The sequence below is a fragment of the Jaculus jaculus genome, chromosome 1 (assembly GCF_020740685.1).
Source record: "Jaculus jaculus isolate mJacJac1 chromosome 1, mJacJac1.mat.Y.cur, whole genome shotgun sequence".
In the NCBI taxonomy this organism is placed as follows: Eukaryota; Metazoa; Chordata; class Mammalia; order Rodentia; family Dipodidae; genus Jaculus; species Jaculus jaculus.
The window spans coordinates 148,466,015-148,493,731 of record NC_059102.1 but is presented as its reverse complement, the minus strand read 5'-3'; the positions used below and the strand labels follow the sequence as shown (position 1 = coordinate 148,493,731).

Genomic DNA, 27,717 nt, shown 5'->3' with positions numbered 1-27,717 from the left:
CAGCCTGGGCTAGAGGGAGACCCTACCTAAAACAGATGCATGCATGTATGCACACATGTGTGTGTACACACATATATAATTTATTTATTTCAGAAAGAGAAGGACAGAATGTGCACATGCCAGTGCCTCTGGCTACTGCAAATGAATTCCAGATGCATGTATCATGTTATGCATCTGACTTCACGTGGGTACTGGGGAATCAAACTCAGGCCAGAAGGCTTTGTGGGGAAGTGTCATTAACCACTGAGCCATCTCCAACACAAGTTTGGTCCTTTCTCTCTGTCTTTCTCTGTTTTTTTATTTTTTTGTTTTTTGCCCTTCATCATCCATGACAAAAGGTAGATGGGCCCAATATTAAGCAGGTCTTGTACAGCTAGTGACAGTTGCTATGAGGTCATAAATGCAATGGCCACTTCATGCCAGAGCATGCCAAAGTACTCCTCCCAATCCTCTGGCTCTGACTCTTTTTTAAAAAAAATTAAAATTCATTCTTTTTTATTTTTTAAATATTTTGTTTATTTGAGAGATAGTGAAAGAGAAAGAGGGAGAGAAAGAAAGAGAATAGGCACGCCAGGGCTTCCAGCCATTGCAAACGAACTCCAGCTGCATGTACCACCTTGTACACTTGGCTTACATGGATACTGCTGAATCAAACCTAGGTCTTTGGGCTTTGCATGCAAGCACCTCACCCTCCCAGCCATCTCTCCAATCCCTGGGTCTGACTTTCTTTCTGCCTCCCTTTGTGCCATGTTCCCTGAGCTTTGGGGGCTGTGACAGAGGTTCTTCGTTCAGTACTGAGCACTCAGTAGTTACTTATCCCGAGCACGTCGATGCAATTTGAGTCTTCCCAGTACTCACCCACGTGCAAAAAGAAGCTTCTCTGGGCTGGAGAGATGGCTTAGTGGTTAAGGAGTTTGCCTGCACAGCCTAAGGATCCAGTTTTGATCCTCCAGGTCCCATGTAAGCCAGATGCACAAGGTGCCACATGCATCTGGAGTTCGTTTGCAGTGGCTAGAGACCCTGGCATGCCCATTCTCTCTCAATCTCTCTCTCTCTAATAAATAAATAAATAAGTAAATAATAAATATAAGAAAAGATAAAAAAAAAGAGAGAGAGAGAAACTTCTCTGGCCAAAGCTGAGGGCAGCACTAATCTCTGGGTATAAACATAAGTTTTCAGAGGGCAACTTAATGGACTTAGTTCCTTAACCCCTTTCGGTCATGACCCGCTGGGAAGGTGCCCAGGAGGTAAGATCTGCCTTTTTCCAGGGCACCTCTGCATAAGCTTGCCACCAGCACCCAGACCCGTTTAGCCCCTAGGACCCCTTTGGGCTCTTTGAACTCTGCTGAGTGCGTGAGCAGGGACGACTTGGGGGTCTGGCTTCAGGGTCCCACAGTGCTTGCCCAGGGCAAGGATACATCATCAAAAGAGGCCACGTTCCCATCCCCGCTGCTTCTATTCCATTAGACTGAGTTGCTGTGGCAAAATCCTTCTGGCAGAGGCCTACACCTGTCAGGATGAGAATGCCCAGACTGGTGACAGGCAGCAGGTGCCTGCTTCCTCTGCCTGGAGGAGGGACAGTTCTGTCGCTTCTTGGACAGAAGTGTTTATTGGTCATTCTACCCCTGAGGGATGTGTCCTCAGCTGCCTCTCCATTGCGTCTGCCTGGGCATGATTGTGAGCCCAGAATGTGGAGTGTGGTATACAGGTGCTTTCTGGGCTCAGGGATCACAGGACACGCTTGTCTGCTGCTTGGCAGGGGGACAGCTGACCTTCGTGGAGGGATCAGCAGCCTCTTTTCTGGAGCCCTGGGCTTGTTGAGATCCTCCACTGGAGACAACTTTCCCCTTGACCCAGTCTTCAGTGTCTGCCTTTAGACCCTGGCTGTCTCTTTTTCTCAGGTCCTGCCTGGCCACTTACTTTTTCTGTATCCAGCTTGAAGGTGCTTATTACTGTCTGTGTCCTTTTGGGCGTACCGTCTCTGAGTGTCCATAAGTGGACAGTCTGGGTGGGTTCCGGTCCTTCCTGTGGCTGTGACCCAGTTTGTAGGGTTCCTTCTATCGGCCAGACCCAGGGGGGAGGGCACACGTCTCCGCTATGTGGGACTTTGACAATAAATGCAGATCCTCTAGGATGATGTGGTATGGGGGCCTGCCTTCATTTGCTCCTCTCATGGGTGGGCATGAGCGGGTCAGTTGGTGGGGTCAGAGTTGTCGTAGGTGGGGACAGAGCTAAGATTTTCATCCATGATCCTGACTCCATCTGCCACTTAGTCCCCTGAACTGTCTGACCCACTTCTTTCTTCAGCGTCTACTGGGTCTGTTTGCCTGTGAGACCAAGGGTGGAGGACATCGGTGTATGGCTCAGTGAGTCCAGCTTCTGAGAGCTGGCCACGTGATGGGCTCCATAGCAGGTCTGTCCTTTTGTGCGGCTTATCTTCTCCCCGAGGTCTCCCAGCGCACATCATCAGCTGGGCAGCGGCTCTGTGAGTAGGTGGGTGACGGCACCCAGCATAGAGCCGGTTGTGTGAGGCGGGAGAGAGGGGAAGAGTACGCGAGGGCGACTATTTATTTGTTACCTGGGTGCCACAGAGAAGCGGAAATGAAAGCTGGGGAAATGTCATCCTTTGACATTTACGTGCTCAGAAGTCTCCAGGGGCCCTGGCAGGGAGACTCTCGATCATTAGGAGCACTGCTCCTGGGGACACCTGGCTTCCTGGGCTTGAGAGTGGGAGCCCCCCCCTCCCCCCAGTGCCTCCTCACTCTTGCCAGAGCGGGCTCTGCTTCTAGCCCTTGCGGACAGCCGGCTTCATGAGGGACGTCCACCTTTGATCTGACCCATGACCCTTTCAGGGCCCTGTCTCTGACCCCCTCAGGCACTGCTAGGAATCACGGCAATAAACTGTGCCCTCTCAGAGCAGATGCCAACCAGGAAGCGCATAGGACATTCAGATAGAGACGGGCACCTCTGGTGTGGCTGGTCATGTTTAACCCAGCTGAAGGAGTTGCCCTGCCTGCTGCTGCAGACGCACACCCCAGTCGCTGGTCATGGCTTCTCTGTGCAGGCAGGCAGGCATCCTTGGGGAGCTGTGCTGTCCACCGGGACCACGAAAACGCCCACGGGAGACGCACGTCCATATGCCCACAGATCCTTCAGTTGTAGGCTCCCACCCATGGGAGTGGGACCTTTGCGTTGACTCTGGGTCAGCCAACACGTGGCATCTTCTGGACTGGGGCTGGCTGCTGACGACTGTGCTGGGGCAGTGCACCTGTTTGAGCTCATGGGTGTCATTTAAAGCATAGGAGAGGGCAGTTCATATGCCTTACTTACATTCACCAAATCCTGTAGAATGACCGTAAGGACATACATAATGTTGATTTAATTTTTATTCCCCCCTAAATACTCTGAGCTCTTAAAAAGCCAAAAAAAAAAAAAAAAAAAACCAAAAAAAACAAAACCAACCTAGCTCCAAAGCCACTTCGGTTATTTGTGAAAGGCTCCTTGTGGCACAGGCAGGTGGGAGCCACTGCCCAGCCAGCTGCCTGTCAGCCCACTGAGTCTGGTCTGAGGAAACACAGAAGAACCTGTCATTCTCTGATCATAATTTTCCTCAAGTCCCAGTCTGAAATAATAGCCACTGACAGGAAGCCGGAACTCACGCTCAGCTGTGGGCTGACTCTCGTAGAAAGGGTCCTTTGCTGTGGAGTTTTTGCCTATAAAAATTACTACTGGTGGGGCTGGAGAGATGGCTTAGCGGTTAAGCGCTTGCCTGAGAAGCTTAAGGACCCCAGTTCGAGGCTCGATTCCCCAGGACCCATGTAAGCCAGATGCAAATGGGGGTGCACACGTCTGGAGTTTGTTTGCAGTGATTGGAGGCCCTGGTGTACCCATTCTCTCTCTCTCCCTCTCTCTTTTTCTCTCTTTCTCTGTTGCTCTCAAATAAATAAAAATAAACAAAAAAATTGCTACTGGATGCAGGACAGCCTTAAGGAAGTCCGGGGAGTGTGCCGCCACTGGAGGCTTCATGTGAGTGAGACTGACTGCATTTTCCTGTCTATCAGGTATGTGCAGTGGAGTGGCATTGCAGAGAATCTAACAGGATGATGCACATAATACCCCGTGGGCTTGTTTTCCCAGGACACCAGCACCCAGGGAGGGGTCCGTGATGCAAGCAATGGCTTCAGGATCCATTTTCTTGTCTGCCTTCCCTTTAGGCACATGTGTATGTGCACACACATGCAGTGAGCACATGAAGAACTTGCAGCAAATACACACAGGCACATAGGCAAATTTAGGTGATAACACACATACTACACACATTTCTACCCGCTGCGTACCTGTGTACTGCCAGCACACGTGAACCAGCATGCACATAGGAATGGGCACACACATGTGCAACAGTCTCAAGATAGAGGCTTGTACCTCTTCCTCCCAGCCCCCACCATCACACATGTGATGTGTCCCGTTCATCTTGTTGAAGGAGCCGTGAGTAGTTTGCTGTTTCCTCTTGTGTCATACCCTGTATTCCTGGGTCAGCCCATTCCTTCTCCCCTGCCTCAGCCTCTCCATATTCACCATAACCCTCCTGCCCCACTCAGAACTGCTTGGTAGGAGTCTTTTACTTATTTACAAGCAGAGAGAGACAGAGAAGAGAGAGGATGGGTGCCCCAGGGCCTCTAGCCACTGCAAATGAATTCCAGACACATGCGCCACCTTGTACATCTGGCTTACGTAGGTCCTGGGGAATCGAACTCCAGGTCCTTAGGCTTTGCAGGCTTTAACCACTGAGCCATCTCTCCAGCCCCTATGGGGATTCTTTTGAAGTTCTATGGAGTAACAGTTGAGGCCTTTGGTGCTGGAAGACGGGACTCTGCATGTCTGGAGGCACTCAGCTGGTTGGAGCCAGCTAATAGATTGAGGGGTGCGTAGAGGACAGGAACGGTCACTGCTACTTGCCCAGTGTTTCAGAACTTCTCTTTTGAGGAGTCTGTCAGCCTGGGGAGACAGTCCAAAGATCCTTTCATGCAGATCCATTCTTGGGGCTCCTTGTTATTTTTACATCCTGTTCCCTTTCGGGGAGCCAAGGGTTTGTCTATAAAAGAATCAGACCCGGAGCTGAAGCTTGGAGGGAAACAGGCTCTACCCGTGCATGTCTGCCTCTGTGTGGTGTCCCAGCTGCTGCATGGCTGTGGCCAAGTCACCAGACCTCTCAGGGCTTCCAGTTCTCCACCTTTGAGATGGGCTGGGAGTTGTCATTGATCAAAACATGGTACCTTCCAGAACAGCAACATGGGATGAGCTCTTTGTAGGCGTGACCTCAATTAAGCAGCGCTCAGCAAGCAGCGCTTTCCTGGATGAGGAAGCACCGTGCCACGTGCGCCGAGACCCGCTCCTCCCCGAGGCACCGCACTGCTCGTGCAGCATCCCTTAGCAAATATCAGTGGGGCAAAAATGACAGACTTTGCACAATCAACGTGGCACCGGTGCTGAGCCCGAAAAGCGCTGTGCTTTTCTCACCAAATCAGGCTGTGCTTAGTTAACAGTTCCTGGTGCCTGCAGAACGCTTCCTTGCAGTTTTCTGATGACTTTTCTGATTGTCTGAAATTATAAGAGCTCTCTTGCCTCCCACAGGTCATCTCTGCTGTGTCCCGACTGTCCCTTCATAGCATCGCACAGAACAAAGGGATCAGGTAAGTTGATGACGGGCTCCGGATGAGGGTGGGCCCCTTAACCTCCCTGGCACCTGTGTGCTGTGCCAAGTGCTGGAGTTTTCAGCAGGCATCCTCTGCCTGTAGTGGAAGTTGGCACTGCCTGTTGGTGGTGGCTGAAGGGGTGTGGAGGAGGGGCCTGCAGTTCACACCAGGGAAATCTTGCAAGCGTGTTACTGACGGCTGTAAAATCGCTTTCGATTTAGGTAATAAGATCAGCAAATTAATCCTTTCACAGATCATTGCCCACCTGAATGCACCCTCCCTGCTCTGGGGCCGTGGTCCTGGTGTGAGTGCAGGAGCTGGCATGGATTTGTAGGGCTGGGAGCTGAGGCGTCGCCGCATTGGCTGCAGGTCCCTGGGCTGGGCATCCAGAGAACCCAGCCTGAGGGGATGGCCCCAACCCAGGGTGATCTGCTGGGATTGTAAAGTTTAGTGCCAGGCACTTCCAGAGGCCTAGGACCTGGCTCTATCTCCCAGCATCCTACATGGCTGGAGTGTAGGGCGCAGGGAGAGGTTTGAGTGGACCTGTATGAGAACTGGCTGTTGCCGATTCTGACAGGTTCCAGGCAGGGATGAGCACAGGAGCTGCTCTGCCTGCGATGTCTGGAGACACAGGCCAGTGGTTAAGGCCACAAAAAGGGCCCCCTGTGGAGAGCTGAGTGTGTGGGCTTTGCCTGGTACAGGTGACATCCTGAGGACGATGTCCACTGAGGTGCTGCCACGGGGGACACTGCACACCCACAGGCTCTGGGTTCCAGGATCACATGCCAGGCTTTTGGGGGAAGCTCAGTGGTCCCTGGGTGGCACCTGTGTGCTCGGATGGAAAGCCACAGGGCAGGTTGCCACGTCATTGTACCTATGGGGGCTTCTGTTGCCTGAGTTCTCACAGGATTCATGAATTCTTTTGAATTGGGGCCTTCTTTTTCCTTCCATGTCAGCCGCAGGATGAAATATTTTCAACTGAAGCCCGAAATGGGAGAAAAGATGTTTGCAGAGCCATCTTGGGTTATAAAGGTGATAGCCGAAGCTGGTATGGTGGCATGCACCTAGCACTGGGGAGGCGGGGGTGGAAGAATTGTGAGCTGAGACCCGCCTGGGCTACCCTGTGAGCCGCTTCCTTAAAAACAGCAGGCAAGCAATAAGCCTCAAACAAAAAATGTAAAACCAAACAAAAGAACAATAGTTGAGAAGCCCGCAGTGTTTCCTAAAGTCTCACACATGCTGAGCCCCCAGCCTTATCCTTCCACACAGGCTGCCGAGAACATCTTAAAGTCTGTGAGAGGCTCCACTTAAGCATCCGGTTCAAAAAAACGAGGCAGATCAGTTGGTAAAGTAACTTGCCTCACAAGCATGGGAACCTGAGTTCCACTCTGTCTGAGATAAATAAGGTTGAGGAGATGACTTAGAAGCTAAAGGTACTTGCTTGCAGTGACTGCTGGCCCAGGTGTCATTCCCCAGTACACATGTAAAGCCAGATGCACAAGGTGATGCACGCGTCTGGAGTTCATTTGCAGTGGCAGAAGGCCCTGGTGCACCCATGCACACGCTTTCTTTCCTTCTCTGTGTCTCTCACAAACAAGTAAATAGAAATATTAAAAATAAATAAGGAAAATCTGGGTGTGGTGGCATGTAAATGTAGTTGTAGCACTGGCAAGAAGGAGACAGGTGGATTCTTGGGGCTTGGTGGCCAAATAGTGTAGCCTAATTGGTGAGCTCCTGCCGAGAGAGAGAGAGAGAGAGAGAGAGAGAGAGAGAGAGAGAGAGAGAGAGAGGGGGGGGGGGGGGGGAGGGGAGGGGAGGGGAGGGGAGGGGAGAGGAGAGGAGAGGAGAGGAGGGAAGAGGTGGAGAAGAGAGGGAGAAGAGGAAAGGAGAGAGAGAGAGGAGGGGGGGGAGAGAGAGAGAGAGAGAGAGAGAGAGAGAGAGAGAGAGAGAGAGAGAGAGAGACCCTATTTCAAAAAGGTTGATGGCACCTGAAGAATAAGAGATTACCCTCAGGTTTTATATATGTGCACGTGCACCCCTCTACACACGCAAAGTGTCATTTCCAGATATGACGCATATGTGCCTGGGGGAGGGATTGTTTCTGGAACGGATGGACTATGTGTTCTTCCTCATGCCAGCCTGCCACTGTGACTACCCTTGGTGTCATGGCCGTGCTCCTGCCCCGTTCCACACGCACTTGTATGTGTACGTACGTATTCACAGAGAGGAGTTAAGTTCTCTCTACCAAAAGCTAGTCTGGTTCTGCTTTATACAGAACCATCACCGGCATCCTCTCCTCAATGCATTGCAGTCTCCCCGAGCTGGAGAGAGTCCCGGTGCTATGGCCTGTGTCAGCAGCCAAGGGGGATTTGATGCCATCCTGGGGGGATGTAGACTGCCAGACCCTGCCCCTCGCTGCAGCGGAAACAGGTACTTTCACTATCCTTCTCCTCCTAAGGCTGAGACACCCCCCCCCCCAACCCACACACATCAGCAGTGTGGAGGGCTTCTTTTTTTCCCTTGGAAGTTTGTGGTCAGCAATGAGACCCCAGTGATCGCTTGGAGGATGGCGAGGAATTGGGGAGCTGGTCCTGCATGTGTCCTGCTTCCTCGTTAGCATGGAGGGCTCCCTCTGCTTCAGCGATGGACCAGAGGCTTTACAGGATGCAGGAGAGCTGATAGGCTCACAGCCGCCGTCCAGAACAACAGAGGGCCCACGTTAGTCAGTAAGGGAAGAAGGCTTGGGGAGAGTGGCTAGTGTCCAGGGTCTCCTCTCCTAGCAGAGTCCCCTGTCCCCTGAATGGGGCTTCATGTGACAGCTACCCATGTGTGACAACAGGCAGGGACGCTCAGCACACCTGTGTGCAGCAGGGTCTGCAGTGGTGGTCAGTCACATACCTGGTCACCTCACTCTTAAGTCTCTAGTTCCTTCTCTCCAGGTCCTCCTGATTCTCCATGGCCCAAGGCCTCACAAATCCAGGCTGTGTGTGTGTGCATATATGCACACACGCGCACAAAGGCTCTTACCAGGCCAGGGTCACAGGTGAGAGGTCACCCCCAGAATGGGCTTCCGAGTGTGCTGAGTCGCCCCTTTATCACACTCAGCACCAGGATGAGCTGGGGACAGGGTGGAGGGTCAGCAGGGGGGTGGGGCCTCCAGTGGGCAGGTGGATGCATCCTGTCCTGCTCTGGCTCCCAACCGCCCATCCCAACAGACAGGCCCTGGGCTGCCTTCAGGATGCTCTCAGCCTTTCCCTCCCAGTCTGAGCGTATCTTGAAACTTTCTGGAGAAATGCAATCTCTGCCAGTTGGCATGTGCCCTTCACCTTCATGAGCCCAGGAGATGTGGACAGAGGTCAAATCTGACTGTTCCTTCCTCCTTCCTCATGGGCTGAGATTTTCAGAGGGACCCGGACACTGTGGGGACTCCACCAACATTTTCTAAGATACCAACTGAACTCCTCACCCAAAAAATGTTGTCCAGCGTTCCTAAATAGCAGAAGGTTTTGTTTAAACACTTCATTTTTGAAAACCCACACACCAACCCCACCATCCGAGCACTCTGTCTCTGGATTCCTCATGGCTGGATGGGAGCCCAGCCTGCTCTTAAAAACAATTCTTTTCACAACCCTTACAGTTTGCATAATGAGCTGATTTGCTATAAAAGCCCCAGTTCTGCTTCTCACAGGCCGATGAATTGGAGACTTAACTGTCTCACCCTGTGCCACAGAGAGATTAGGCATAGGGGTGAGGGTGAAGGAGGGCAAAGCATCCCAGGAGAGTGGGGTTAGGGGTCCTTGCCAAGGCTGGAACTCACCTTACAGATTGGGGGGTTGCTGGGAGGAAGGATATCTTGAAGGGTAAGACTGTGTCTGAAGGTGAATGGTTCCCTCAACCCTAGAGGTCAAAGACAAGCTCCAGAAAGGGTGTCCTGTAAGCCAGGTGACCTCAAGCATGGGTGCTGTCAGAGCCCCTGCCCCAGGCTGACCTGGAATTCACTCTGTAGTCTCAGGGTGGCCTCGAACTCACAGCGATCCTCCTACCTCTGCCTCCCGAGTGCTGGGATTAAAGGATGCGCCACCACGCCCGGCCCCACGTGTCATATTCTGTACGTCTCTCTTGGTACTCAGTGAATGTCCAGGGGCCACTGGCCATCAATGTGGGCTGAATGATGTCCTCTCCAGCAAAGGATGTATCACCCTCACAGGCCCTGGATTCTTCATGTGTAACAGAGGACATATATATTTACATGTAATTTTGTGAGTGAAATTACATTCCAGATAAGGCGGACCCAGGAGGGTCAGGATCACATAAAGAAGACATTGCAAAGTTGGGGTGATGTGGCCGTGGGCCAGGGGACACAGGCAGGGTTGTCAGGTGGAAAGGTGAGGCAAGGGTTGGATTCTCCACTCGAGCTTCCTGATGGGGCACATTGATGCTCCCGCGAGAATTGTTTGGGAGTGGGGCCTCCTGGACCATAAAGCTATGAGCTTGTATTCTTTAAATCTACACAGTTTTGGGTGTGCACAGTTTGATGTTTCTGCAGCCGGGAATACACAGATGGTGTCCATATGAGGTTTTAGAAGGGACAGCTGGGTAGCGGGTCCATGGGGCCAGCTCTGCCACCCTGCACTGCAAACACTGACTTCTGCTCTCTGAGTTTTATTTTTTCTTTTTTTCTTTTTTTAAATTTTTATTAACATTTTCCATGATTACAAAATATATCCCATGGTAATTCCCTCCCTCCCCACCCCCACACTGTTTTGTGTTTTTTTGAGGTAGTGTCTCACTCTAGCCCAGGCTGACCTGTCATTCACTATCAGGGTGGCCTCGAACTCATGGCAATCCTCCTACCTCTGCCTCCCAAGTGTTCAGATTAAAGGCATGCGCCACCACGCCCGGCTTCTAATTTTGTTTTTTAATATTTATCTTTATTCATTTATTTAAGAGCGACAGGCAGAGAGAGAAAGAGGCAGATAGAGAGAGAGAGAAAGAGGGAGAGAGAGAGAATGGGCGCGCCAGGGCCTCCAGCCACTGCAAATGAACTCCAGACACATGCGCCCCTTTGTGCATCTGGCTTACGTGGGTCCTGGAGAATCGAGCCTTGAACTGGGGTCCTTAGGCTTCATAGGCAAGTGCTTAACCACTAGGCCATCTTTCCAGCCCTGATTTTTTTTTTTTTTAATTATGTGTGTGCATGTGTCTGTGAGTGCATGTGTATGCACAGAGGTGTGGAGGCCAGAGGACAGCTTTGGGTGCCATTCCTCAGCAGAGCATTTACCTCTGTGTTGTTGTTGAAGCAGGGTCTCATTGTCCTGGAGCTCACCAGTTAGGCTGGACTGGCTGGCCAGTGATCCCCAGCAGTCCTCCTGTCTCTGCCTCCCCATAACTGGGAATATAAGTGTGCACGACTACGCCCAGCATTAAAGAAAAAATAACAGGGCTGGAGAGATGGCTTAACAGTTATGCGCTTGCCTGTGAAGCCTAAGGACCCCGGTTTGAGGCTCGATTCCCCAGGACCCACGTTAGCACAAGGGGCCACATACATCTGGTGTTTGTTTGCAGTGGCTGGAGGCCCTGGTGCGCCCATTCCCTCTCTCTCTCTCTCTCTCTCTCTCTCTCTCTCTCTCTCTGTTGCTCTCAAGTAAATAAAAATGAACAAAAAAAATTAAAAATAACAATTTTCAGCACTCGGGAAGCAGAGGTAGGAGGATTGCCATGAGTTCGAGGCCACCCTGAGACCACATAGTGAATTCCAGGTCAGCCTGGGCTAGAGTGAGACCCTACATCAAAAAACCAAAAAATAAATAAATAATTTAAAAAAATCTGAGGGGCTGGAGTGATGGCTCAGCAACTAAGGTGCTTGCCTGTAGAGCCTAATGGCCTGAATTCAGTTCCCAGGACCCATGTAAAGCCAATGCACAATGCGGTGCATGTATCTGAAGTCCATTTGCAGTGAGGGACTAGAGGCTCTGGTGCACCCATTCTGTCTGTTTCTTTTCTGTCTCGCTCTGCCTATAAATAAATAAATTAAAACATGAAGTTTAAAAAATTTATTTGCAAGGAAAGAGAGAGAATGAGAACGAGAATGGACATTGAACCCCGGGTCAGTAGGCTTTGCAGGCAAGTGTCTTAACCACTGAGCCATCTCTGCAGCCCCCTCCCCTGCCCAGCATTTTTGTGTGGGTCCTCATGCATGCTATCGCCCCAGCTTCTGCTCTGTGACTTTTAAAGACTGACATGAGGGCTGGAGAGATGGCTTAGTGGTTAAGGTGCTTGCCTGCAAAGCCAAAGGACCGCGTTCGATTCCCCAGGACCCACATCAGCAAGATGCACAAGGTGGCACATGCGTCTGGAGTTCGTTTGCAGTGGCTAGAGGCCCTGGCACACCTGTTCTCTCTTTCTGTCTTAAATAAATAAAATATATTTTAAAAATACACACACATATATATATATATTTTAGTACGGTCTCATGCTGGCCCAGGCTGACCTGGAATTCACTATGTAGACTCAGGGTGGCCTCGAACTCATGGCAATCCTTCTACCTCTGTCTCCCATATGCTGGGATTAAAGGCATAGGCCACCACACTCAGTTTATTAAAAATATTTTTAAAGACTTGGATGTTCACACAACACAGATATGATTATTTCTCCTTCTCCTTCCTTTTTTTTTTTTGAGACAGGTCTCATGCAGCCCAGCCTGGCCTCAGACCCTTTTGGCGCCATCCTGAGGGCCAGGGTTACAAGGTGTATGTCACCACGTCTGGCTCATACTATCCTTTTGAAGTCTAATCCCATGGTACTTAGTATATTCACATCGTTGTGTGACCTCCAACTCCTCCTAGTTCCAAAAGGTTTTTCTTTTCCGGAATACAACCGGTGTCTGGAAAGCAGCCGCTCCCTCCCCAGTCCCTGAACATCCCGCCTGCTGTCTCATGGGTCTGCTAGCTCAGAACATTTCATACCCACATAGAGTCACATGTTGTGGGGACTTCGGGGCCTGGTCCCTCTCACAGAGCATATTTTGAGTTTCCCCAAGTTGGGGCAGGTCAGACAGGTGCCCAGCCAGGCCACAGTCTGCTGGAGCATTCATCACTTGATGGACTTTCTAACTGTCTCCACCTCTGGAGGGTGCCATCGCTGTGGCTGTCTGGTGCGTGGGCCAGGCAGGGGTCATGACCAGAGTCAGGTGGAGATTTGGGTGGGAGAAATCAAACATCTCTGGTACTCAAGGGCTGGAACATCCTTCTTCAATTTGAAGTGAATTCTCAGCATATCAGACACACCCATATCTAAATCTATCTAAATCTAAGTACAACAGAACATTCTGAGCAAAAACAAATGCCTGGCATGCTGTGGGCTATGCTAGAGAACCTGATCTTGGCCATCCTGGGTGCGGTGGGAGCTGGTCACAGCTCCATCTTGTAGCTTCTAGGCCACTAGACCTCTAAGATGTGGCTCCCTCAGAGGGCTAGGTGCCCTCATGGAGCTCAACCAGCTTCATTCCTCATCTGTCCTTCCCCACTTGCCCTGACAAGGCTGCCTGTCAGCCTGCAGTGTCTTGAGAGGTTCCTTGCCGGTCACCTTGACAGTGTGAGTTTATCCATGGATTGTGAGGGTTGTGCTCTTGATTTCCTGCCCCAGACCTTGTTTCAGGAAGGTGTGAATGATCTAGAAGTTTCTAGATGGCCCGAGAGAGACTTCTCTCAGCCAGAGGGCTCGGCTGGGTTTTCAGGACCCTACATTCTGTGACCTCCAGTGCACTCTGCATTATGGGCAACAGCCTGCATTCATCTGAGTCTCAGTGTCTGTGGCAAGGGACCCTGACTGCTCTGCAAGTCCAGCTTCATCTCCTTCAGTTGTTCCTTCTAGCTCTCAGAGTTTTCTCCCCCCCCCCACACCATTCCCCACTTTCTCTCTGGCACCCACTCAGGGTGTGACACCCCATTTCCCAGCTGGTGCTGCTTAGCTAATTCCAGGTAATTGGACTGACTGGAAGTGACAATTTTTATTGGCTCAGCAGCTCATGTTACCCATATGACGGCTTTCATTCGTCCTGCCTGGTCACATCAAACATCAGGACCACCTGGTCTGCTGTGAAGGCTGATCTGGGCCACACGGATCCCCAGGCCAGCCTAATTGGAGAGCCGTTCCCCGCCCTTTCAGGACCTTAATGGAGTTGGAATACTAGATTTCCCATGCAAATGGTTAGGATACTGACTCCCTTCCTTGGGGTAGAAAAGGAAGAACTGCTTTTGGATTGTTGGATGTCCAGGTTGGAAGTCTGAACTCCTGGAATGTGCTCGGCTCACACATGACTCTGATTCCCACTGGGTGGGTCAGTGAAAGTCCGGCATCAGCTTAGGGAAAAGTGCAGGGTGGATCCCACAGCCCTGCCTGCCTGATTATTCCTCTAATGGTGGTTTCTCCTGCATTCACCTGGCCCTTGCTTGGACTCAAGCAGAGGCAGAGAAGCTAGTAGTACACGAACATGCACATACATGTGGGCGTATGTGTACGTGCTTGGGTACAAATCAACACGCATCTTTATGTCATAAACAAGCAGGGACTCAGAAAACTGAATCTGCACTTAGGGTTTGGAGCAGCCGGACAGCAGGCCCCTGGAGTGCTCTGAAAGGGTTGAGGACAACAATAAAAGGTGGGTTTGGGGCTGGAGAGATGGCTTGGTGGTTAAGGCTCTTGCCTGGGAAGCCTAAGGACCCAGGTTCTATCTCCAGATTCCATGTATGACAGACACACAAAGATGAGGCAAGCGCAAGGTTGCACATGCCCACTAGATGGCACAGGCACCTGGAGTTCGATTGTGGTGGCTGAGGTCCTGACATTCCAATTCTCTAAAATAAGATTAAAATTAAAAAGAAAAAAAAGAGGTGGGTTTGGGGGAAGGTGCTCTGCCATTCTGTCTGGGCAGTGCTAAAGCTGAGTGAGGCAGGAGAGGGCATAAAAGGGGAGGAAGAACCTAGGACATCTGGTCACTTTGGTTTCAGGTGTGATAGCCAGTGCTGGTGACGGCGCTGTCACTAGGTGGGGCGGTGCCTTAGTTTACTGAAGAGCTCCAGGTTGTGTGGTTTGGGCGAAGGTGTGAGGGGACACTGTCCATGGGGCTCACCTAACGCTGGCTTCTGCTACCCTGGAGCCAAGCCCCACCTCACTGGAGCTCCTGGCCCTGTGACAGCCACTCCCACTGCCCATGGCCTGTAGCGCCCTCACCTGGATGCTTGAGTGATGCGGATTCCAGCTAGCAGAGGGTCCTAGGTGCCACTTTTAAGTGGGGTGGCCCTAATACCTTGCAAGTGGGGGTTTCACAAGGAGTAAGCTCCTCCCAGATCTGTAAGAATAACAGAGGAAGATATGGATTACACTGCCTTTCAGCTGGGTGGGGGTGCCCTGTTCCTGCCCTGGGGTCGCTGGCACTCACCTCACCTCTGTGTAGTTGCCATGGTGATGGAAAGCTGGGTCGAGATACCTTTGGGATGCTGGCCGGGGCAGCGGGCTTTTCCCTAGGGACCCTTTGCCTGCTACAGCCGTCCCAGCTATGATCGGATAGGTTTCTGTAGTGTGGTGGTTATCATGTGTGCTTCACGTCTGTGATCGATTTATGATGCCTGCCATGGCCAGAGGGAGACAGGACTTGGTTTGCCATCCGGGTCATAGACGATCTGTAGGGGAAAGGTTTCCTGGCCTAGGCGGCCTGCCAAGGCCAAGGCCACTGGGCTGACCCTTCATTTCCCAGCAGCAAGTCAGCAGGAAGTTGGGGGAGGGACAGGAGCCTCCAGCTGTGTCACCCCATCCCCCTGGCAGCTCAGAGAGGGGAGGGGTCTTGCCTGAGGTTATCCAGGGACTCAGTCCCCAGCTTCCCTGGTAGGTCCTGCCCATGTCACCAGCGTCAGTGTGTTTGTGAAGGAAGGCAGCTGTGTGGGCAGCTATGGGGCCCGTGCAGCAGCAAACTTTAGGCCTGGAAACCCACACTAGTCCCTCCTGAGTCTGGCTGGGGGTGACTCCAGCCCGATAAGCTGTTCCATCCTTGTTAAGCACCTACAATAGGCTCACGTGGTTCCAGAGATGGTTGTAGATGCTGGAGTATGAGGAACAGGACACGAGGAGCTCTTTGCCGGGCCGCGACACAACTCCACCAGGCCCCTGAGGGTGCCGGCGGCTATGCAGAAGGTGGAAGGGGCTGAGCTCAGCTGCCCTGTGTCCAGGCAAGAGTAGAGAGGCACCATCAGGACCCGGGGAGTCGAACTGGCTCTGGGGAGGCTAGGCTGCACGATCAGGGACCTTGGGCAGCCCCGAGCATTGGCCTCAGTGTCCTCCTTATGGAGGGGACTCATTGTCTATGGTCTCTGTACTGTCATGGGTCATCAGAACCATCCTGGCCACCTCTCTGCACAGCACAGTCAGGCTTAGGGCAGATTTCCTAGGCCCCCGCCAGAAGGCCACTGGGGAGGGGAACATGCTGGCCCCTTAGTAGCTGGTTCTGAACTTGTGTGGACTGTGCAGTTTAGAGTTTGCAGCAGTGGGTATGCCTACAACCTGAGCATGTTGGCAGGGCTCTGGAGCCCCGCTGTGGCTTGTTCTGCAGGCCCATGACTCCTCGTGGACAAGGCCTGTGATGGTACAAGCTAGATACTGATAGGGTTTTGTCCAGTGAGCATGTGGCCCCTGGAAGAGAACATATACTTTAGCACAGGAAGGCAGAATGGCTGCAGGGGATTGGCCTACTTGATGGAGGCGGATACCCTGGGGACCAACAGGCCTTTTAATCCCAGTACTTGGGAGGCAGAGGTAAGAGGATTGCCGTGAGTTCGAGGCCACCCTGAGGCTACATAGTGAATTCCAGGTCAGCCTGGGCTAGAGTGAGACCCTACCTCCAAAATCAAAAACAAACAAATTGCCACCTGCCTGCCAGAGACTCCCTTAAGAGAAGTGAATCAGAAAGTCAGAGTGCCGGGGGAGATGGCTTAGCGGTTAAGGGCTGACCTGCGAAGCCTAAGGACCGCGGTTCGAGGCTCGGTTCCCCAGGACCCACGTTAGCCAGATGCACAAGGGGGCGCACACGTCTGGAGTTCGTTTGCAGTGGCTGGAAGCCCTGGCATGCCCATTCTTTCTCTCTCTCTCTCTCCCCCTCCTTCTCTCTGTCTGTTGCTCTCAAATAACTAAATTAAAAAAAAAATTAAAAAAAAAGAAAGTCAGAGTGCCATTAGCCTTGGCTGCTGAGAAGTCACATCCTTCCCGCTGTCAGTTGAGGCACTGCCCCCCAGTTCCTCAGAGGTGGCAGGGCAGGGAGCTGACCATTTCCGTCTTGCCCTTGACACGGGCACATCCTCCTCGGCCTCATGGGGCTCCAGATCCAGGAGCAGCAGCTGCCCTGCTGGGGTCTGGGGAGGGGAGAGGGGGTTCAGCAGAATCTTCCCCTGTTGGCCCTGACATTTTCTTGGCCCTTGGTAGTTCTGAGCCCGCTGCACGCCGGCCTCTCTCATCCCTACCCTTGGCAGAGGACAGAGGTCACTGTCAGGGTTAAGGCAGTGGCTTTGCTTTGGTGTCCTCACCATCCAAATCCCCAGTACGCATGACAGACACCCTCCTGCCTCCATCTTGACTTTGACGACCCTGGTGTTCACACCTGCCCCTGCCCAGGGCTTCCTCTGGTTACATCAGACCCTGTCCTCACCCGGCTCTCCAGTGTCCCCTCCATCCACCTGCCTCAGCCACTCAGAGCTCTCGTGTCCTCCCCGTTGGGCTGCCACTGGGGCCACCTCACTTAATTCAGGGCTAGGGCTGCATCGCCCCTCCCCTCGCCCTCCTCTGCAGACCGCACCGGAGGGTGCAGCTTTGACTCCTGTAACAGGTGAGGTGGCTGAGGCGAGGAGCTTGCGTCCTTACACGCTCCCAGGGGAGAGACGTGGGGCGACCAGGAACCAGGCCCCTGTCTGTCTGACTGCATCCTTCGCCTCTGAGCTCACAGAGATCCAGTGTTCCAGGTCAGCTTCCCATGATGGCCTTCTTCAGAAAGCCAAAGCCGACCCGGCTTCCCCAGAGCCGCCATCCCTCCTCCACTCACGCTCTGTGTCTTTGTCTCTGCCCTGCACTTGCGTTGCCTTCATGGTGGGGGACCAGCCTGCCCATCTGTGACATGAGGGAACTAGCAGGGTGTGTCTGCGGGTCTGAGGCACAGCCCCCAACACTGCGTCCTGTCTAGACTGGGCGGGATGTCAGCTGAAGAGACACGATCCACGATTTGTCCACGGGCTTATTTTGACAGTTGGGGCTGTTTAGCAGGAGAGCTGTTTTTAATAAGAGAGACCCTGGGGTTTCAAGGCCTCTCTGCCAATTAGGAGGCGGCGCCCAGGTGCCTCTTTGAATAATTAAACGGCTGCCATCCCCCGGGCTGTGTGGCTCTTGGTGTGCCTTTCAAGTCAGCTTGGCTGCTGTCTGCCTGCCAAAGGGTGCCAAAGGGGCCTGTAGCCCCGTCCTGTGCTTTGGGTGGGGTCCTTAAGGCCCCCACTACGCATGCAGGCTGCTGCCCTCCCTGTCTGCTCCTGGCTTTCCGCCCTTTACATCTAGGGGAAGCAGGGCTGAACTCCCTGAACTCTGGGAGTGGCCTGTACCAGTCTCCAGCCTGGTCTGATTTGGAGACTGGTTTCAGGGTAAGATGGGGGTGTCCAGCCAGGGCCCTTGAGTCATGCTGTCTGTTGTAGTCAGCTTTATGTTGCTAGGATGAACCTCCAAACCAGACCCAGTTTATGGGAGGAAGAAGAGATTTATTGAACCTTATAGATCCAGGGGAAGTCCCATCGTGGCAAAAGAAGCTGACCACCTTTACCAGATCCTCAGAGAGAGAGAGAAAGAGAGAGAGAGGGAGAGAGAGAGAAGCAGCCATTACCACCACTACACTCCAGGAACCCCAGGCAGAGCTCAAGCACTCTGCATACTTTGGCTGGAATTCCAGATTCACCCGTAAGCACACTGTAGGGCCAGACCTTGGATCCACCCACAAGATCTCTTTCAGCCTGGCAGTTGTAAATCCAAGAAGCTTTAATAAAAGTGAATCTACTGGAGGACATCCATTCCAACTACCACACTGTCGATACCAGGTGGCCAGCCTGTTCCCATTCCTACATTGGAAGTCACACCTGGGCCTTTGAGGCCCAAGGCTGGACCTGCTCTCAGGCTATGAGATGATCTCATTCTCCAGGATTCAGACCTAAGGTCTGCCTCCGCCCCTTCTCTGATGGCCCAGCCAGGCTAGGGAGGACCAGGGCAGCTGTGGGTGGGGCAGCCTCAAGATCACTGTGCAGGGACAGTTTCCACTCTCTCCCTAAACAAGCCAGGCCAATAGTGGGAGGTGTGGTTGCCTCAGGTGCTGGGTCAGGTCCCCCTGAAATGTCCCTAGAGCCTGGAGAACAAACCCTGGGTCTCAGGTTCGGGAGACGGTCTTAGGAACCAAGGCTTCATGAGAGCCAAACAGCGAGCCATGGTTCTAGTATCTTTTGGAACCACAGCAGTTGTTACAGGACTACATTTCTGTTCAGCTGCATCATGGGAGAAAGTAAAGGGACCAGCAGGATGCAGGAGCACCTGGCGTGGGGACCCAGTGCTCTTGTGAGGGAGCCTGGGCAGTTCTGCAGGGCTGCTGAGGGAGTAAGCTGGCCACTGGTGCTTGTGCTTGCTGTGAAATTAGAGGCTTGGGGCTCAGCAGAGTGGACTTGTGGGATCCCCCGACCCATACCACCACATAGGGAAGGTGGTAAGAGAGCCTCTCCTGATTTATCCCAGTGTAAACAACTATGCTGCCCCAATCTGTGTTGGGGGGTGGTAGCTAAGACTCAGACTGAGCTAGGGTCCAAACACAGGTCCCTTATCACCAGGGGCCTGGCTCTTAGCTCCCCCTTCCAGAACACTCCTAGGATGAGCATGGTCGCGCCGGTGGACTATGTGGGTTTTGTCTTTTCCCCACTGCTCACCTCCTGGGACAGCTGTTTGGCCCTGGGCCTACACTCTTTGCACACACTAGCTTGGCAGCTATACATGTGCCTCACAGGCTTGTTTTTGTAAAAGTGAGAGAGGCCATCCTGCTCAGGGGTGGAGGAATCCCCTGGGAAGGAGCCCCTGCCAGGTGGAGTCGGCCACACAGTTCTGCGCCCAGGTTAGTTCTGAGGGGTATGGAAAGGAGCCAACAGGGCCGCAGGCTCAGGCTGCACCTCCCAACGCCAGGGCCCCATGCAAGGTGCTCCTTTTAAGCCCAGGGAACACGCGAAGCTACCCGGCTCTCCTCCTCGATTCCCCGCATAGCACCGCAGTCTGCCTTGGAAGGAGGGCAGCTACCTCTGGGGTCTTCTTCTTGGCCAACTTCCAACTTCCAACTTCCAACTGTGGCTCCAGCTTCCCAGGAAGTAAACCGCAAAGTTCTCGCTTCCAGCCGAGGCCCCTTAGGATGCAAGCCGGCCTGGACCTGAGTCCTCCGCCCTCCGCCCTCCGTCCTCTGCTTCGGGAGCCCTAGGCTTCTGGGGTGCCGTTCCCTTGAGTCTGTGAGGTCCCTTCCATCCAGCTGTACTTGTAGGCACTTGGTGGAGGCCACTGTTAAGCCATTGTGGTGGAAGCCTTAGGTTAGGGACCTGTTTTTTTTTTTAAATGTTTTATTTTTATTTATTTATTTGAGAGAGGGAAAGGGAGAGAGAATGAGCATGCCAGGGCTTCCAGCCACTGCAAATGAACTCCAGATGCACGTGCCACCTTGTGCATCTAGCTTGCGTGGTCCTGGGGAATCGAACGGAGGTCCTTTGGCTTTGCAGGCAAGTACCTTAACCGCTAAGCCATCTCTCCAGCCTGGGACCTGTTTTTTGAGATTGTGGCAAGTGGCAGTCCCCATGGCTTGCTTGAACAGGTGTTCAGACAACCCTAGGAGGAAAGGGAAGGTGGACTTACCAGAGGGGGAAATTGTGCTTCTCTGAGTTTGGGCTTAGCTGTCCCCTTGGCTTTTTTTTTTTTTTTTTTTTTTTTTTTTTTGAGAGCAACAGACACAGAGAGGGAGAGGGAGGGGGGAGAGAGAGAGAGAGAGAGAGAGAGACAGACAGAGAGAGAGGGAGGGAGGGAGGGAGGGAGAGAATGGGCGCTCCAGGGCCTCCAGCCACTGCAAATGAACTCTAGATGCGTGCGCCTCCTTGTGCATCTGGCTAACGTGAGTCCTGGGGAATCGAGCCTCGAACCGGGGTCCCTAGGCTTCTCAGGCAAGTGCTTAACCGCTAAGCCATCTCTCCAGCCCTCTCCTTGGCTTTTAACTACTCTCAAGTCTATGAGAACCACGCTGGTCCTGATACTGGGGATGACATGCTGTTAGGTGTGACCTATGGGGCACAGCAGCTGGGTCCTGTGGGGTGGTGGTGTTTCCATGATGTGGAGGGCTCAGGGGAGGGCAGGGTGCTGAGAAAGCCAAGGCTGGGATTAGAGACTGCTGGGGGCGGGGGGCGGGGCAATGCTGGGGATTTCTCACATGACCTGCCTGTGGTTTTCTACTTCCTGTGCCGGCATCTTCAGAGTCTCCATGGTGCTGCCGGGAAACTCCGGTTCCTGGAAGCCAGCACAAGGAAATGAGTTTTCAGGGAAGGTTCTGATGTGGAGGAAGGACGTACCCTGGGAACCTGGCTATGGCTGTTTCTGCTTGGCTAAGTCAGAACCTATCATCATGGCTTGTCTTGTTTCCTCATTCCCTCCTCTTTTTTTTTTTTTTTTTCCCTTTTCGGTTTTTCGAGGTAGGGTCTCACTCTAGCTCAGGCTGACCTGGAATTCACTCTGTATTCTCAGGGTGGCCTCAAACTCAGGGTGATCCTCCTACCTCTGCCTCCGGAGTGCTGGGATGAAAGGCGTGCGCCACCACGCCCAGCCTTGGAGCTCATTCTTTAGTCCCAGGCTGGCCTCCAACTCACAGCAATCTTTCTACCTCAGCCTTCTGAGTGCTGGGATTAAAAGGAGTTTGCCCCACACCCGGCTTCCCTCCTCTTCTAATGAGCCCACGTGCCTCTGGAAGCCGGGAGTGAGGTGGTGGGGAGTGGGACTACAGGAAGGACTGAGAGTCAGCTGGTATCTGAGACAGAGGGCACGGAGCTAGGTCTGTGCTCTGCCATGACCTGCTCCCGCCTCTCCTGGGCTGGCAGCTGCAGTTAGCACGTGGGTCCAGAAGTGAACCCTGAACTCTGAACTATTGTGTCTCCCCAGGACATAGTTGGGCTTGGTGATGAAAATGCCTTCCCAATTCTAGTTCAGAGTTGCTATTCACTGTTGTTTCAGGGGGCAAGGACAGCTTGAGGGTCTCTCACACCTTGTCTGTTCTCCCATGGATAGCCACCCATAAGTCCGGCCACTTTCCTACCCACTCGCCCATCCAAACGTCTCTCCTCATGCATCCATTTTTCCGATCTAGCTCCTACCGTCTGTGCATCTATGCCATTCTGGTGCCAGGCACTTGGCTCTCAGAGATGAACCTGGGCTCAGAGAGCGGTCCTGTTTTCGAGTTCATTTGAGCCTCGAGGGATGCTGTGGCTTAGGTTCAGGGGGCTGAAGGCAGAGGGTAGAGCCAGCATGGGGGGCTGTGGGTGAGAGGGTAAGAAGAGAGCTGGGGCCCTCAACCCACCTTGAGACCAGCCTCCCCACAGGCTGGGGGGTTTAACCCCTTCCCAGCCATGACAGCCTGCCTGTCTCCTATTCTTCCCCACCCTGGAAGTCACCATCTTTGCTTGACTGTGGCAGAAATTAAGGGAATTTGCAGCTTCATTCTCCAGGGGGTTTGCAGCCCTAGGTACCAACGCTGGAATAAAAGTAGTAAAGGTTTTATGGGCGGTGGTCTCGTCCCTCCAACTGTAACTTCCAGCGTTAACCCCACTGGGGAAGGAAGGGTAAGCAGGCGAAGGAGGTGACAAAAGGGGGCCGCACCAAAATACTGAGAGAGATTTAGGGAAATCAGGTAATACAAGGTGGTTAAGGAAGCCAGAGATTAAAACATTCGAAATTACTGTTGTGTGAGCACCAACTTTCGGTCCGTTAGGAAATAGAAACTGGACTGCTTTGGGGGAAGGGACCGCCTAGGCCCTAATGAGTGAGCAGAAGTTAATTTTCTTGGCGCAGGAAATAGACTTGGATGAGGCTAGTGCTCGACTCATAAACCACGTTCCGGTTCTTTGGGTCCTGCTAAATACAGAACACTCTGTACCTCTCAGTTACGTTTGAGACAAGCGCTCCCTCTGTAGGCCAGTCTGCCTTTGAACCCACTGCATTATCCCAGGCTGGCCTTGAACTCTGTCCTCAGCCTCCCTAGTGCATGCAGTCACTCTTCATAGTAACTGTATGAGCAGGTGCCATGGCCTCCATTATCCGGGAACAAACTGGAGTTCAGAGAAGATGGGGAAGGCTGGACTCGGACCTGGGCTTGCCTCCCTTCCAAGGCTTTCCTCTCCTTCCTTGCCTTTGTCTTAGCACACCTGCAGGGAAGGTGGGCTTCACCTGAATGCCAAGTTCTGTGAGGCATAAACCCTGGGTTAAGACCATATAGGCTTTAAGGACAGGACTGCTGTAATTAATTAGGGGTGTCTGCTGGGCTCAGGAATACAAGAGGCAGCATGTGCTTGTTGAGCAGGTTGAAAGAATGTTCCCCTGCACATTGGAAGCATCTCTTCACAACTAGCAGCATGGACTTCCGGGATGTGGAGTCCCTGAGTGGTTGTCCTGGACCCCTGACACTCTTCAGGGGTAGCTGGTTGTTCCCCTAAACCTTTACCCCATACATCCTATGTCAGAATCTGGACAAGGTGTATCCTGGAACACTCCAGGAAGTCCACTGTTGTTCTTTACTTATTCTGCACCAAAAATTACATGCCAATCCTTTTCTACAATGCCTTTTTTTTTTTCAAGGCAGTGTCTCACTGTAGCCCAGTCTAACCTGGACTTCACCATGTAATCTCAGGGTGGCCTTGAACTCATGGCAGTCCTCCAACCTCTGCCTCCTGGGTGCTGGGATTAAAGGCATGTGCCACCACGCTTGCTACAGTGTCATTAAAAAATATATTTTTTATTGACAACTTCTATATTTACAGACATCAAACCATGGTATTTCCCTCCCTTCCCCTGCTTTCTCCTTCATAACTCTGCTCTCCATCATATCCCCTCCCTCTTTGCCGTTAGTCTGTCTTTTAATTTGGTGTCATCATCTTTTTCTCCTATTATGAGGGTCTTGTATGGGTATTGCTAGGCACTGCAAGGTCATGGATATTGAGGCCAGTTTCTGTCCTGACAGTTGTATGTAAGGAATGGTACCCTTCCTTTGGCTCCTTTCTGCCACCTCTCCCACAATGAACCCTGAGCCTTAGAGGGTGTGCTAGAGATGTTTCAATGCTGGACACTCCTCTGTCCCTTCTCAGCACAGTGTTGCCTTTGGGTCATCCCAGTGGTCATCGCCATCTGCAAACAGAAGCTTCTCTAACCAGAAGTGAGAGTCATTTTATACGTAACACTTTTGTAGGCTGTGAGGGAGCTTTAAAATGTTTGATTTATAGATGAGGGAAACTTGTTTTCTTGTAAAGAATTTTCAGTGTTTGTCTTACAGACTTTTCATCACCGTGACCAAATAAATAGCTGAGAGGAGAGAAACAACAGAAGGGACAAAGCATTTCTCTTGGCTCATGACTTCAGAGGTCTTGGTCCATCCACCATGGTGGCAGGGAGGTGATGGAGAAGAGCAGCTCATCATGGTGGCCAGGAAGAAGGAGAGAGGGGGAAGGAGGGAAAGGAAAGGAAAGCGCGGGAGAGTGAATGGGGGGGAGAAAGAGGGGAGAAGAGAGAGAAAGAGAACATGCCTATGACCTGGCTTCCCCTCCCCCCATTGCTTCCTCTGGGCCCTCATCCTATGGGATGATGTCATCCACATTCAGGGTGGGTCTTTGCCCCTTAGATAATCACTGGATGTGATTAAGTGATTCTAAATCTGGTCAGGTTGACACTGAAGATTATGTCACAGTGTTTTCCCCACATTATAGAAGGAACATCATCCTCAAAGGTTTGAAAAAACATATTACCTCATCATATAGTGTCCCATAAATAAGCATTTTTAATGCTTTTATGTATCAGTTAAAGACAAATTAAAAAAAAAGGAAAAGAACAATTGGAACTAGCAGACATGATGCCTGTGATTGGGTATTGGTGGTGGATTGAATCAGATGTTCCTCCATAAACTCATGTGTTCCGAATATTTGGTCCTCAGCTGGTGGCAGTTTGGGAGGTGGAGCTTTGCTGGAAGAGGTATATTTTTGGGGGTAGGGCTAGGGGTTGTTATAGCCAGCTCCCCCTTGCCAGAGTTCAGCTCACTCTCCTGCTGCTGTTTTCCAACTGCTGCGGCAGAGGTGGTGTCCAGCCCCTGCTCCTGCCATGGTTTCCCCTGCCATCGTGGAGCTTCCCCTCGAGACTGTAAGTCGAAATAAAGCCTCTTCTCCCATCAGCTGTTTTTGGTCGGGTGCTTTGTCCCAGCAAGGCGGAGGTAACCACAACAGATGGTGATAATCCATCTGAGGGAGGGTGGCTGGCACAAGGACAGGGTTTCAGACTGAATGGGAGGAAAGGCTTTGCCTCTGTGGTTCAGCTGCCATGCCTCAGCCTGTCCACTCCTTCCAGCACCTTCTGTAGTCGCTCATATGTGAGCTGGACCCATAAGCCCTGTGTCCATCTGGGTCAACTCCAGGCTCTGCCACATACTGGGAGAAGGATTCCTTCAGGGGCTCCTGGCTAGGTGCAGAGCTGAATCAGCGAGAGACTTCCCCTTGTAGCCCGGCTGCTGTGATCTCAGCTCAAGAACACATACTTCCACTGGGGAGGGCACTGTCATGGTGGTAGGTGGGAGACTGGAAGAGAGAAGAGAGAGAGCTTGTAGTATAGAGGACCAGTCAATGATGCCATGGCTTCTCTTTTGGTGCTGGGCTTCTCACAAGCAACTGAGCAGGGGGACACGAACCAGAGCTCCATGTGTATCTTCTATGGGCACCCTAGACCTGATGGAGCAGGTGAGATCCAAACCTTCACCCCTGGCTCAGGTATCCTGATCCCTCAGCCCTGGAGCTCAGGCCCTGGCTTTGGTGGAGGCTGCTATGGAAGTGGCTCCCGTCCCTGCTGAGGTACCGTGCCCATCAAATGTCACCAGATGGGGAGGGGATCCCAGCCACCGTGCATACTGGGCAGGGCCAGCTGCCTGCTGGGTCGCCAGTTAATAGCTGCTTCCTGCTGGAACTCACACCTGGGGCTTCAGGGCGATGCTTGACTTAATGAAAGGGGTATCTTCCGCTTTTCTAGAAATGAGCCGATTTAGCCTGTGGCTCTTGAAAGCGCTGGCTGCCTCCGGCCTTTGATCTGCCTTCTGTATGGCCTCCTTGTGGCCTTTTGCCTCCTCTAGCAGAATGGCCTGTGGTTGTCTCCTGCAGCGAAGTCTGTCCCTGGGCCCTCCTCTCGCTGTCTGCAGAGGGCAGAGCAGGTCATAGGGAGGAATCCTTGCTTCCTTCTGCCCCTTGTAGGCTCTTTGGCCTGCCTGTGTATTCAATTGAGGCAAGGCAGGTTAACAAGAGAAAAAAACAATTTTATCTTTTTGCCTTTGAGCAAAACAATCCTAATGTTGTACATGTGCATGCGAGTGTTGTAAAAGAAAAAAAAGTGAGCTTTGTGGAAGGACCCGCCATCAAAGCTTGCATAGATCACGGCGAACTTCAGAAGTAAACTGGGGATCGAGACGCGCTCTGGGGAAGGGGAGGACACAGTATCTGGTGAATAAAGCCACTTTGCTGCGCAGATGAAAGTCCTAAAGGGAGCCCGAGTTGCCTCCCAGTGGAGTAGCTCTCCTTCTGCAACAAGCCCTTTTACTAACACACATTTCCTTTCTAAGGGTAAGTTCATTCACAAAAAGAAGGCTGTGTCCCTGTTTGTGTAACCTTTCCTGAGATGTGAACAAATGTCTGTGCATAGACAGAGTAAAGGAACCATTCCACTCGAGTCTAGCACAGTGAACCAGTGAGTTCACTGGGGTCACTGACGGGAGAATGGAGAACTCAAAGGCAGCCACATCATCAGAAACACTCCCGCCCCAGCACGGGTGACAGCTCGCAACGACTGCGTCTCTGGAGCGAGCTCTCGGCACAATTTGCGGGCGGCTCAGTAGACAGAACGGACTCCTCTCACCCGCAGCTGTTACTGCTTATATAACATCGGGGCGGGCCTTGCAAGTCATGCCTTTCAAGAGCTTCCAGAAACTCGAGTTTCATTTATTTCCTAAGCTTTGTATGCTGTTTTTTTTTTATTTCCTGAATCTTGAGAGCTCCCCACCCAAGGAAGAAGACTACTTCAAGTCAGAAGAAATGGCTACACAATGTTTGTTCCTCATTTGGCAGAAGGAGTCAAAGAGCTTTTCCTGCCGTTGGAGTCAGCTCCACATCGCTGGGATGAGCATTCACACCAGACGGGGTTTGTGGGAAAAAGGGGTTTACTTCAAGCGTACAGATCCAGGAAGAAGTTCTTTCATCAGTGGTGGACAGAGCTGCTTCCATACATCCAAGCAGAGAGAACCACCCAAACAAGCCCCCAGAAAACAAAAGCAGCAAGCAGCCATGAACTGGCAGCAGGCAGGACCCCCAGAGCGCAGACCTGCGCTCTCCTACCTTTGGGCTGGAATTTGGGTCCTTCCCCAGTGACACCTTAGGGCTGGACTCCAAGACCCTCCCCCAGTGACACTTCCTTTCCACCAGATGTCTGGAGACCCAAGTCCCAAGCTTTAATAAAACACCTGAAGCCAGGTGTGATGGCACATGCCTTTAATCCTGGCACTGGGGAGACAGTGGCAGGAGGATCGCTGTGAGTTCGAGGGCATCCTGAGACTACATGCTGAATTCCGTTCAGGTCAGCCTGGGCTAGAGTGAGACCTTACTTTCAAAAATAAATAAATAAATAAATAAATAAATAAATAAATAAATAGCACCTGAGTCTT

General features: G+C 52.2%; 1 protein-coding gene across 1 annotated transcript in view; it reads left to right on the top strand.

Moving 5' to 3' along the window:
• Positions 1-27,717, top strand: part of Vav2 (vav guanine nucleotide exchange factor 2) — a 207,494-nt gene that overhangs the window by 105,355 nt on the left and 74,422 nt on the right. Inside the window, exon 3 of the mRNA XM_045133914.1 lies at positions 5,632-5,690. Within this exon, the coding sequence (XP_044989849.1) occupies positions 5,632-5,690 (59 nt within the window). The remainder of the gene's footprint in view (positions 1-5,631; positions 5,691-27,717) is intronic.